Source organism: Meleagris gallopavo, chromosome 1 (genome assembly GCF_000146605.3).
Source record: "Meleagris gallopavo isolate NT-WF06-2002-E0010 breed Aviagen turkey brand Nicholas breeding stock chromosome 1, Turkey_5.1, whole genome shotgun sequence".
In the NCBI taxonomy this organism is placed as follows: domain Eukaryota; kingdom Metazoa; phylum Chordata; class Aves; order Galliformes; family Phasianidae; genus Meleagris; species Meleagris gallopavo.
This window is the reverse complement of record NC_015011.2, coordinates 66,924,812-66,938,137: the sequence shown is the minus strand read 5'-3', so window position 1 is coordinate 66,938,137 and position 13,326 is coordinate 66,924,812. Positions and strand designations below refer to the sequence as shown.

At 38.0% G+C, this 13,326-nt stretch overlaps 2 protein-coding genes across 3 annotated transcripts in view; one reads left to right on the top strand and one right to left on the bottom strand.

Annotated features, from left to right (window-relative positions):
- Positions 1–13,326, top strand: part of LRMP (lymphoid restricted membrane protein) — a 52,837-nt gene that overhangs the window by 731 nt on the left and 38,780 nt on the right. Inside the window, exon 1 of one of the 2 annotated variants that reach the window (XM_031555277.1) lies at positions 12,288–12,391. The exons of the other annotated variant lie outside the window; for it this stretch is intronic. The gene's annotated coding sequence lies outside the window, so the exon portion shown is untranslated. Of the gene's footprint in view, positions 1–12,287; positions 12,392–13,326 lie in introns of those variants that run through there. 2 annotated transcript variants of the gene reach the window in all.
- SPX (spexin hormone) lies at positions 1,007–7,175 on the bottom strand. The gene is made up of 7 exons (XM_010715730.2): positions 7,036–7,175; positions 5,062–5,220; positions 4,104–4,184; positions 3,921–3,978; positions 2,561–2,623; positions 1,827–1,910; positions 1,007–1,219 (listed from the first exon to the last, which is right to left on the bottom strand). Exons 2-7 carry the CDS (start codon positions 5,065–5,067, stop codon positions 1,161–1,163), a joined length of 351 nt encoding a protein of 116 aa, XP_010714032.2. The 5' UTR covers positions 5,068–5,220; positions 7,036–7,175; the 3' UTR covers positions 1,007–1,160.

Genomic DNA, 13,326 nt, shown 5'->3' with positions numbered 1-13,326 from the left:
AAATAAAAATTGATTTCAAGAAACTTGGCATTTTTACTTGCATTTCAGTGCATTGTTTTACTGAAGAAATCTCATCTCACCTCAAATTCCCTTTCATCACAATTGCTTTAACATGATCTGAGGGTGATCCAGCATTTCATTACCTAAAAATGTTCTAGTAGTAACATGCTGATAAACATCTATTTATCATCATTCCAGGCCCAGCTTCACTGCAGTGCTAGAAGATGTGATCACTAGATATGTCTTGTAAATGATCATGTTAAAGGAATTGTGATGAAAGGGAATTTGAAGTGATATTAACTGTAAACAACTGCTGAAAATGCCTGTGGTCCTGTGATAGAAATTAATTCCTCCATTCCTTCAGATGCATTTCTTTATGTTGAGGGGAAACAACCTCATAGTTAATGTGTGCTAACAAAATAAAACGTAATTGCTTGGATGCAAGGATCATATAGTGACTTTTCAATTACTTGAGAACTACAGAGGGCTTCCCAGTAAGACCTCAATGCTATGTAAATAATGTTCCATACATCCTTATCAGCATGGAATGGTAATTAACCAGTATATGTATGATTTCAGTTTCAGAGCTTAAAAAACAGCCTAGCAAAATGGTACGATGATGATGCAATTAATAATCTATGTGCCAGTTATCATGTTTGACATTAGGTTTGTAAGTAGTGTGCCCTCACTAGCTTCAGCAGAACCATGCCTCCTGACAACGGAAATGTCTGTATGCCATGGTCATTACTTGATGCCCTGATCTTGTGTTGACTTATAGGGCCAGCAGTGAAGTGGTAAAGGAATCTACCTTTATCAATAAAAAGACTTTAATATACAGTTGGGTGGAAGGTGGTAAAAGGTTTTCCTATAACTATTGAAAAATTGATATTAATGAAATAATTGCCCAAAGGCAATTCAGCTAAGATGGTACAGTGGATCTTAAATTTTGAATGAGACATACAAAATTACCTAAACAAGACAGGAACTTTACAAATTATTTCTTTGGCTGAACTGGTAAATTTTAATCAGTTTGAAATTCAAAATGTTGCAGTGAATATATACATCAACTTTTTGGCACTTAAGTGGAGATTAAACACTGTTTACACAGATAATGGTTTCAGGGTGGATGGAATACAAATGTTAAAGAAATTTCAAATATTTCACCAGTTTGATAGATTATCCATCAGGTAGCCAGTGTGATCACTGTTTTCTTCTTCCACTGCAAGACAAGACACAATGGGAAAAAATAAGTTGTAGATAAAGTTCAATCACTCCAAGTTTCCAGGATATAGATATACCTCAGGGACAGCCCTAGTGTAATGTGACTGATTAGCTAAGACATGAAAATGGAAATAGTAATGCCTTCTGTCATTTTAAAGGCAACAATTTTTGATTCTTACGTCTTTGATTATTTTGTTAGGCTACTACTGCAGTGATTTCAGTTTTATTCCACGGAGTTCTATCCAAACAAGCTGCTAGTTTTGCTTAGATCTCTCAGATGTCACCTTTTTTCTTAAGGGGCTGCTTCCATCCACTTTCTTTTTTGGAACATAAACAGCAGGTAGGAAAATACCACTAAAATTTATGAGTTATGAACTTCAGAGAATTTTCTCTTTTTCTTGGTGCACACACAAAGGACACTTTGATTGTTTTATTATATCAGCATTATTGTTGAATGCTGATATATTTTGTCCAAACAAGTTTTTAAATTGAAGGGTTACGTACATTTACTAAAGCATGCTTATAAGTACATTTACTAAAAAGTACATTAAAAGTACTTATAACTCCCCTTGAGAAACTCAATTTAAAACAAAACATATGTTTACCTTCTTGGGCCTTCCGTAATGAACTAAGGAACAATGCTGCAGCTTCAGAAAGAGATAAAGGATTTGTGGTTTGGCTGCGTGTTTCTAGAATTAAAAAAAATCAGAGACACTCAGTTTGTTGTGTTTGTTGGGATTTCTTTATATTGCTCTTTTCTTTTTTGTATCTACAACTAGAGACCTCAAGAGATATATTGTGTTCTCCTTTACAACATTATGTGCTCAAAGTCAGGCTGATAAATGTCTAACACATAAGAGCTTATCAATTTCTTGCTAAAGGAGGTTATTTTAACATTCCTCAGAAAGTGAAAAAAATGTTTTCTTTTTTCATGTATTCCTTATTGTGCTACAGAGTTATTTCCTTTGTCTGTATGGAATAATGTTCTCTATTTTTGTTGTTTTTTCTGTTTAACGTAATTAATAATTTGATTTATTTTTCTTTCCACTGAAAAAAAGAAAATCAAAGGGACTGATTCTTATCCCTCTTTACACCCAATCTGTGTGGAACATCACCACTTATGGAAGTGAAATCACACAGGTACACAAGAGAGGACAACCAGGCACACAGTCTTGTGTTTCACATGGTTTTTGGAGTGAAGGCTGTAATGAAATGAAGTTATATAAGTGCCTCCTTGAGTAAGATTCCAGAAAAGCAAAATTATTTTTCTGTTCTCACAGATTTTTCTCCTAATCTGAGCAAAGATTGGTGTTATACACACCTATGCACATGTACTTACCAAGCTGCATTCTGCCATACAGATCCTTTCGCTGGCTCTCATCTGAGATGAATCGACGTCCCTCTACAAGAACAGTGGGGAGAGAGTGAATACAACTTCCCAAATCTGATGTAGTTGGTACCTTATAACCACTAAAGTAGTCTTTTCAAAACACAGAATTGCAGCAGTAATGCTACAAGCACAAAATTGGATGCATGTATTCCTCCTGAGGTCTTTTGAAACCAGCAATAGCCCATCCTGAACCAGACCACTCCAAAATATCTTTTAGTCCATGAAAGCATTGTTCCAAAAGTTTCCATGCTTGTATTATCCTGCTTTAGGAGATACAGTCTGGAAGAGTTTTCTTCAGTCATTCCTCAACTGCTATCCAAGAGCCTTCAGTCCCTTTGCTGGCCTATGAGGTATTGCTTTTAAAAGAATTTTTCTACATGAACTCAAAAAGAATGAAAAGACTGGTGTGCACGCAATACAGTCCATTAGTCAGTTTGGAAAAAAAAATAATAAATTAAGGGGCTGAATTCTTTGCTTTCATGAGCAGAAATTGTCAGCAGAATTTATTTCACACAGTGTTACCTGACTGTTCTTTGTAGTTTATATATCTATATGTATTGTGCTTGTAATTGGAAGGAACCTTGCTCCCTTAACACATGCTCTGCCTGGTACGTTTTGAACTTTTGATTCAGTTTGGAATTGAATTTTTAAAAATAGAAATGTTTTTGTGAAATGCTGTGGGTCTGCATCAGAGACAAGATCTCTCAGACTCAAAACATTATTTTGAATGCTGCTTTAACTCTGTTCTAATAACAGAAACTCAAAAGTTAATTTGCTCCACCTTAATACCACAATATTGATAAGCCGGATATCCAGTTTCTCCTTGGAAAAGGTCACTTGTGCTCTGAATACTGACTATAATGCAAGATGCTTGTAGTAGGAACGTGTTATCCTATTTCTTGGGAAGATGTTTTAATTAAAGCCTGAATAATGATAAGGAATGATACGTATCAAGTGTGTATTAAAATCTCCTTTGAGATTATTTCAGTTAAGGAAATTGCCTTTCCAATAAGTTTTTTTACAATCGAGCTTCCAACTAATATATATCTTCAATACTTTCTGTTTTGCTTTTATTCTTCCAATAGTTGTCTTCTTCAGTTGGATTCCTTTAAAAATTAATAATAGTACTGGCAATGCCACTGTTTCAAAGACAAGAAGAAACAATGATAAATGCATCTTGGCAGGCTTCAGAATTTCTACCTCCACAGCATCGTCAGGAATTTACTGCTTGTGTACAGCCAAACAGATCAGGAATAATCCAACGGTATAGTAAGTTATCTCCTCAAAATGTGAAGAGCTTAGGACTTACGTGCACCCTTCAAATAGAGCATAGCCTGAGGAGTCCAGTTTCTCCTTTGGAAATGAGCCTTTATGACAAAAAAAAGAGTAAAGAAACATGTCAGCACTGTATGACATTACTAACAAGTACAAGTATTAAATAGCACCGACCTGTAGATAGAAGCTGTGCATTCAGCCCAAGTCAGCTGTTTACCTGAGGAGCACTCCAGGAAGAAGACAGGAAGGACACTGTAAGGAACAGTGCCATTGCAGGTGCTGTCAGTTTACGCAGTCCCTGTGCACAGCAAAGAACCACAAGGTACAGGAAAAGCTTTTCAGATCTGTAAATCTTCTCAACTTCAAATCTAAATGTGAGGGTATTTCTTCTTCCTTCTTTCTCCCTGCCTTGCTACCCAACCTCATCATGATCTCTAGCTATCTCACCTTCAGAACTCAGTGATCTAATGGGAGGATGAATGTTAAATCAAACACACTTATTCTTTTTACTCTATTCTTCTTAAAGATGCCATATAGGTGAGAACTGCCATTGAGTCAAGCACCTTTTGTGCTTCTGTTTGCAAGGACACTAGATCCTGCAGAAATAAGAATAATGTACAGACTAGGAGGGAAATATGATATAAAGTACATCTTGATTTTACCAAGCCAGAAGATAGAAATCAGACAATAAGCAAATGTAGGGGGCTGGCCATTACAAACAAAAGCAGGGAAAGCACATCACTACTTCCTCAGGAAACGAAAGTTTTTAAACTCAGCAGCCTATTTGCTTCAATCACGATTACACACATGTCGAGAGGATTGCTTGCTGGATCCTTTTAGTTTGTTTGCTGATGCAGCACATGCAAATGAAAGCACCAAGCATGAATCCTCTGTGAACAAACTGCATGTCTGCTTGTTTTGCAGAGCATCGATAACACGGATGGGTATCGGAGAGCACCTAGCTCTGTGATTCACAGTGTTTTATTCCATCCTGTCTTTTAGAGCATGTTTTTAATGCAGTGGTTTCAAACACACTAAACACAACTGTGTGTATATGCCTTCTCTGTTATTTAAAAGTTAAAATTACTAACTGCAGTCCCTGAAATATTATACTCAATGAAAAATCTTAAATTGCAAACTAAATGTTACCCACATACCAAAAGAGTTTCACTCACCTTCATACCTATTGAAGTAGCAAATCTTCAGTCTTCGTTTCTTGGAATAATGTGTCACAAGACCTAAGGGTTTGGGGGCACCTTTTTAAATCTTCAGAGTGAATGTCCCCTCCCCTTCTCTGGTGGGCTGGAGAAGTCCAAAGGGATCTCTTGTCAGCTCTGTAGATGGAGAAGTAGAAGGTCTAATGACTCCTGAGGGAAACCTGTAGTCTTGCAGGAAGTGAGGGAAATGATGGAAAGACAGATGCACTTGGAGATGCACCCCATTAGCCAGGTGAATACTTTCTGAATGCATCAGCATCAGCTGCGTGCATTTGCAATACAACGTCACCTTCTTGCCAGATGATCAATAGCTATGGCCAGAAGCAGATACTAATATGAATAATGAGTATTTACCCAGGATAATATAACATATTATATAACAGGTTGTTATCAATTTTGGTAGCTGGAAAAGGTAGTAAATTACTCCCCAGTGATAATATGCCACTGAGAAAAAGGTGGCATATCCCATGTTACTAGCTTGAGGTTATTCCTACTATACAGTCAGAGGATGCAGCCTCTTGTTCACTTCTCTATCAATCTCTTGCATGTGGTTTTCTTATACGCAAATGAAAATACAAAGCTGAGTAACCAAAAAATAATAATTTTGAAAAATCACCAATCCTTTGCTGTCTCATGGATTTGTTGGAGTAAAAGCTAGATTGCGGGCTTGAAGAGGTCAAGTGGTGTAGCAGTTAACAGAAGAAAGGCAGGAAGAAGGAGCCAGAGAAATTGTTTCCATAAGCTACTTCTAAGTGATTATTGGACTTGCCACAGTCGTGTGGTTGTTCTGGTCCTCAGACAAAGAGCTCACCATCCCTGGTACCTAGCCTTGCTGGTTCTGTATCTGATATTTTTGTCTTCACTGTTTTCCGTTGTAAAATGAGAGAGGGTATCAGAAGGGGAAAAGGTGCAAATGGGAAGTGAGGAATTTGTTGATTAGAAGCCTAAGCAATAAAAAATTTACTATGGGAGCTTCACAGTCAGAAGCAGCTTGTTTAGTAGCAAAAATAAGAGTCAGCCTGTATGTGGGACAGATGCACGCTCATGTATGTGCAGTCTGAATGAAAAGTATACAGGCAATGTTAAGGCTTGTAAGGAACTTTTCCCTGACATGAGGTATGTGTATTAGACTGCTCTGAAGGACACCACTACTGAAGGTAAAATTACTCTTCTGCTTTTGGGGGAATTTTGCTCTGTTCTGTGCTAATTCCAGTCATAATTGGTCATCCTACATAACTCACATTAGCTGCAGCTTGCTCCGGCATAGATGCAGTAAATTAAAGGAAAGTTTAGGTTTTGATCTCATGCAGTTCTTACGGTGATTGGGAACTGCCATTGTACCTCTATCCTTTAAAAAGGCCATGCCAATGTGGACCTTTATGCAGCAGAATGTATTCTACTTGCATCTTCTTCAATGTGAAGTTTACATTTTCCTTGCTATTTTCTTCATGCTCTGACAGATCAGAGGCTTTTCTTGATGACGGTTAACCCTTAGCCTTAGGAGAGGGTTATGCATTGCATTCATGAGACATTTGACAAGCAAGAACTTGAGAAAGATACAGCTCCTCAAATACTCCCTTCTATAGCTGCCTCGGTGCTGCTTTTTACACACAGACCAAAGGTACAGAATCACAACACACAACAGAGTCTGTGAAAATTAACACCCAAAGTTCACTACTTCTCAGTATAAAATATATGGTCTTCATGATTTTTGTCCTTGCAGAAAACAACCAGGATGTACTAGGCACTGAAAATAAATTCCCCTTCTCCTGCCAGTGAAATGGGACAAATTAACACAATCTACGGAGGCATTCAGCTTTACTTCTCCTACAGGAACTGAGGGGGAAGAGGAAGAGAATGGGAGATCTGGAAAATGATTTAGATAACTACTACATTGTAGAAAGAAAACTTCAGCCTTTTTTATCTTCTGACCGCTTTCTGAAGTCATTTGTCTGAAGCTCAGACAAATTCAAGTCTGAGCTGCTTGAATTTGGTGGTGTTGGAGTCCCACACTCTTGCAAACATGGCTGCGTTGCCATGTTGTCATCTTCTCGTAGCAACTGCAGCTTGTTTGTGACTGTCCAGAAGACAGCTGGGAGGAGACAGGTCAGACCCTAAACTGACTTACTGTAAGATTAGGTGATCATCATCTCAAGAGCAAACGCAGAACCTTGCCAGCATCCTCTTAAATTAGTCAAAACTGTCATGTTGGGTTTCTTAATGGCAGTAAGGTGTCCAAAAGTGTAAAGTTTCTTTTCTGTCACTAGCAAGAGACAGGCTTCCTTGCCTAAACACAATCCAGGACACCTAGGACACCATACAGGACCTGCAAGAGAGCCAAGACCTTGTGGGGAAGAAGCTGGAGGGTAGGTAGGATTCCTAACGTACCTAAAATGTCACTAGTTCTTTGCGACTAGGAACTGAAGTACTTCTGCAGTCTACCTTTCAGTGGAGAGAAACAGGACCTTGTAACACACCTCCTGGCTACAGAGCTTATGACATTAGGAGAGAAGGATTGAATTCCCATCTGAAGATGTCCATTTCTGTTCGTTGGCTTCAGACAGAGCCCTAGACAGGTGGCTTTTTACACAGACCTGATCAATTGAAATGAACCCAATTCCCAATTAAATTTCCTTAGTGGTCTAACATTAGGACCTTCATAATCCTAAACCTAAAAAGTGTGGAAATCAGGCAGAGGCTAAAGAAAAAAGATTTTCTGTTTCCTTAAATTCTTAGTGCCTCGTGACTTTTGAGCCTTGAATGTATTTAGTTTTAGTATGAGCAAGTATTCTAAGTTGCTGGGGTATTTTAACAAATGTATCTCAAAACCATTTCCCTGGAAAGAAATAAGAAATCTGTGTGCAGAGCAAGGAGCTCCAGATCTGTCAATTCTACCTTACTGATTAAAATTTAAAAGACACTTCTCCCTTTATAGCTTTCTTGCCATGAGTCTGTGAGAAGATGGGCATCTCACTCTTCCCAGAAATCTAACTACTTCTGGGATGGCAAGTGGGACATGATTTAATTGCAGATTGCAACAAAAGACAATAGTTTCAGAAGGAAATGCACTCAGAGTACTTGCACTCACCAGAAAAAAAAACCACCCCATGGATGTGCATAGGCATATATAAACTTGTAGTGTTGAAAAATGAAGTAGCCTGTAATTGGGTTACGGATCATAACACACTAAATTCTACAGGACTTCAGGGTGATGAGCTGTACATGAAACACTCATTGTCAATCCTGCCATTTCTCAGCTGATTCACATAAATGAGGAAGTGGCTCTGGCATGTAATCAATACTCTAAGTGAGGGAAGTAGAGTGAAGCTCACTGTAGCAGCATGATCCCTTATTAGAAAGAACATAACCTATGCTTATTCTTAAAGATGATCTAAAGGGCAGAGGCTGCTTATCCTGGCACTGTAAATGATAAAAAGCCAATTTCTGGGATTGGCAGTCAGTGCTGACGTGTGAAAGTTGTTGCATGGTGGAGATTTACCTTTTGGAGCCAAATATATGTTAGTGACTTTTGTCATGACCATGTGTTTTCCCGAATCTTTCCCTAAAAATACAGGCTGCAGTCACTGTGCCTGTTTTTAAACTGCTGGTAAGGACACTGGTGATCTGTTTTTTGCTCCTGAGTAAAAGGTGTAGCTGTTGTGTGTAGGTGGCCAGTAGATACATCAGCAAATATGGTATTCTTACAGTGTCAAGGTATAAATGTACCGTTACCATGACCCTTTTCTCTTATCCTCATTTCTTCTGTGCATTCCACCTAGTATGTTAACTCTTTGGCAATTTCATCTCACTGCTGTCTGGTATGTGAACAGCATCTACCACAGCATTGTTATGGCTTGTACGTACTACCCATTACATCTTAAAAGATTGAACTACTTGAGGCAGAGTCTCCAAAGTAGGAAACAGCAAACAACTAAAATTTGCATTTAACACACAGCAAGGGAATTTAAGCCTGCTGTTAAGGCAACGTTTCCAATGGTAGCACAGTGAAATATAGCTTGCCTTAAAAGGCTATGGATCTATAATCACTGAGAAGCTTAGAGAATAGATTAGCCAAGCCAGTTTTAGAATTAGTTGGTAAACTGATTTTGCCCTGGGACAGAGTGATGAACTGTATGGTTTCTGAACATCTTTATCTGGCTGTTTTTTATAATTCTGTGATGTTTCAAAGCTGACTCTGGATTTTAGCACCGTACATCCAGAATGGAGTAAACTTTGCATCCAAGTTCTGTATTCACCTTGTAAAACCTGTTCTCTGAGTAAAATTATCTGCCATCAGTTGACATATAAGAAGCCTAAAATGTCATATGAACACACTCTTCAGCACTGTTTTTCAGAATAGACCCTAAATTCTCTGAGCATTGTATTTTCATGGTGCAGTTCTGGAGGGAAGAGATACTCTCTCACAGAAGCAAGGCATACAATTACTGAGATCATTAGTAGCTGGAGTAAAACTTCACTCTGTTGCCCGCTCAGCACAGTAATGTCTGCAAGCATGATTCCTGTGCTACTGCATCATTTCTGGAGCTGCTTTTCTTCTTTTCTCTAGACTTTACAAGAAGAACTGTACTAAAAACTGCTTGAGTTACAGTGCAAGATGTAGAAAAGCTTGTCTGCTAGTCATTGTGCACATTGCCTCACACAGAGCCTTTGTTGAGATCCACAATGTGACCAATGCTGTGTCCACGTACTACTGTTTTCAGAAGAGTATTGAAAAAAGGGAAGAAATTTCAAAAGGTAAAGTAAATGAATGAATAAATTAATCAATAAGTTAAATTGAAGATATTATATGAGGCAAGGGATGTTTGTAAGTATCAGGAAAGAAGAGAAATAAACAAATATTTGAAAGGTGCAAACATCACAAAAAGAAGTATTAGTTGTGAAGATCGGTAACCCATAGAATAGTATAACATTTTTTTTCATGGATGGAAATGTCTGGGGCAAACACCAGGAAGAAGAGTCCAGCTGAAAAAGTTTTCTTCAGTTTGCAAGCTGGAAAAGAGATCTGACCACCTATGTGAATGCATTTACAATGTACGTTAGCAGAAGCATATACTATCAAACACATCACACAGAGCATGCCTTTCTGTAGTGACAGAAGCACCAGAAGCCAAGGAGTCCTCTGACCTTTACTTCCATCACCATGAACTTGGCAAAAAGGATTCTTGTCTTTGTCAAGAAGCTACCTAGAGGGCTACCAACTATAGTAAGTGTTACGCACGTAGTCATGTGCTCTTGGCAGAGCAGTATGTTTGTCACACAGTCTCACCCATGGAGCTGGGCAAGAAACATAAACACTATTACTGAGCAGCTGGATGCCAACATTTTGCTGTAAACTGTGGGTGGAACGGTGGAGGTTACACAGAGAACCTGAGTGATAAATGGACAATCAGCAGTCAGAGATGGAAGCAGTCTGCTCTGCATTCTTGACGTAGTGCCCAAACTGTACAAGCAGCATCCATAAAATGTGCTGTCTCTTTCCTTACCCATGGATACCAGGAGTGGTGGAGAAGGGTTTACATATTTGTATACTTGTATTTATATACAAAGTATATAACTTACGTAGAGAAAAATGTTAAGCACTGAATGGAAAACTTCAGGGAGTGCTTTCAAGAGAAGCCAAGTATCTTAGGATCTCTGCTATATTAGCACTTGTAAAACTTCTAAAATGTTGGTCCTCAATACTTTTCTCACACCTCTAGAATACATGGCACACTAACTTTTGTACAGTATGTTGATGTGACTATTAGGAGAGTACATATTAGGGTCTAGTTAAACCTCAGACCCTATTAGTGAAACACTTTTATCTGTACCCCTGTTTTTGACTCCATCTTAGTATAGATTACGTGGTCAGTAGGCAAGGACTGTTTGCCCTGTGATTGCTCAGTGCCTGCTCTGCTAGCTGCACACTGCATGGGTATCATCATCACCTGGAGGAACCTCTTGAGAACAGGCCACTTGTTCCTGTCAAGGTGTGAAAGTGTGAGTGCTGTTTTAACGTGGGAGGTCTCGTCTTCAAATTGGGAAGTTAAATAGCTTCCTGTACACATAATGAATTGCTCAAAGATAAAAGAAATAAGAGATGAGGCCCTCAAATGGACTGGCTTGCTCTTGGAAATGTTACCTCTGTATTAGAATCAGCTTTACTCCTGGAAAAAAGTGTCTAGTCACAGTGCTCACCCACCCGCTAATTAAACTAGAACCAATTGCACCAACACCTGGTATCTGGCAACACTACTGAATGGCAGTGCCTACTTCTTGTTTTAGTTACCATTTTTCCACAAAACAGAGGAATGTCAGTGCATTTCCATATTTGGAGTTTAATCACAAAGTGACATCAGTTTTAGTTTTCTCTAGGTGTGCCAAAGTAGCCTGTGATAGACTGGGAGGTGCCATTTCTCCAAGAGCTTGGAGAAGCCTGGAGAGGTGCATGGTTAGAATTTATGTGACAAGCAGTAATGTTCTCTCAAAAGCATTGTATTAACCGATTCTATTTCTTGTTGTTTGTAAAACATATACCTAATGATCCACAGTGTTAAAAAGCAAATCTTGATTGAGAATATAATGTTGAAAAGAGAAGTGTGCTAGCAGTCTTTATAGCAAAACTTGTTTTCTCACAGAACCAAGTTTCAGATCAGATGGCAACATAGAGACTCTATAACCTGCACATTTCACCTCAGACCTATATATTTCACCTTCTGCCTTCCTTTAAAAACTGATAAGAGCTATGAGTTTTTATATGATTTTTGCGTTCTCTGTTCAGTTTCTGTACAGGAAAAACTAAATGAGATCTGCTGCCTGAAAGCTTACAGCACTAGGGAAAAATAAGAAAACTGTTAATTGAAGTGAGAAACATCCAGGGTACCTCAGATCTGAGGGAGCAATAAACTGTATTGTTATTTTCCCTTTAGAAATTGGAGTACTAGGGTAGTGAAACTAAGTGTGTTGTAAATCTGGGTAGATACCTGAGGGTACACTCAGGAGGGGCAAAAGATAACAAATAAGATAGCAAGAAAGTTGTATGCTGAGATTTTATTTGTGCCTCATTGCAACTTGTTGCCCCATTGGCCTGACAGCTGAGTGGCAGCAGCAGCAGGTGTACTTTGCTAAGGTAATTTTCCAGCAGGTGAACCCTCTCTGCCTGAATCACTACCAAGGTTCCTTCATTTAAGTCCTAGTCAGAGGAACAGCTAAAATAGGGTTAGTTAGTGTGTGCTATTCTTATCTGAGAGGAAGTGAAGGTATTTTTTCTGCATCCTATTCTGCTGTTGTGAGTATAAGTCTTATGCTAATTTTTATCAGGGAAATGTAGATAATACTTAAAAAGACATTACTGTTAAGAGATCAGTGTTCTTTTATGATTAGTTACTTGTATCTGAAGGCATTTGTACACTTAAAGAATGTAATTAAGTCTAACTGCAATGTGTTTATGTTTTTTCATTTGAAGTATGTTGTGTATCTCTAATATAAGAAACTGCATTACTTTCTAGCATTTGCTTTTAGGACTAAATTCTGTAAATCAACCACAATGATAATTAAAAATGGACTTTATTTTTCTTCTTTAAAAAGCATGCTGAGTATCTTACTATTGTTATTTCTCATAAAGTGTTGCTCAAACCAACGATGTGGTCAATATGTAAATGCTGCTACTTAAAGAATTAATAGTAGGAAAAAAAATACAACTTAAGCAGTGAAGATCTCCATCTGTGAAACCAAGCAGTTAGTATGTACATAGCTTACAGTAGATGAAGTAACACTGAGTATTTGCTGGCAGTCTGGATTCATAAATAATTGCATGTGATCTTCCTCTTTACACTACAGGATTGTACAAGCAGTATCTCTTATACTAAATGCTAATGAAGCATGTTACTGTATTAGAGAAAAATATATATTTGACTTTAAAAAAAATAGTAAAGAATTGTTTAAACCAACTTTTCTGCATCTAAAGGGAAAATGTGGAGTTAACCTCCTAGGGAAGCTGATATTCATTTATTTTGTTTTGTGATACTTGATCTGAGTAAAAAGATGCAATGGAAAGAAATTAAGATCTACAAATACCTAAAGCTGTAGGAGATATCTTTGAGAAATAGCTGTTGCTGGTTGCTGTTAAACAGAAGTCTTGATCCTATGGGATCAAGAGGAAGCATATGCTACAAATTTGTCAGAAATAATAACTAGGGAAGTTATGTGGATTTCTGTTGATGT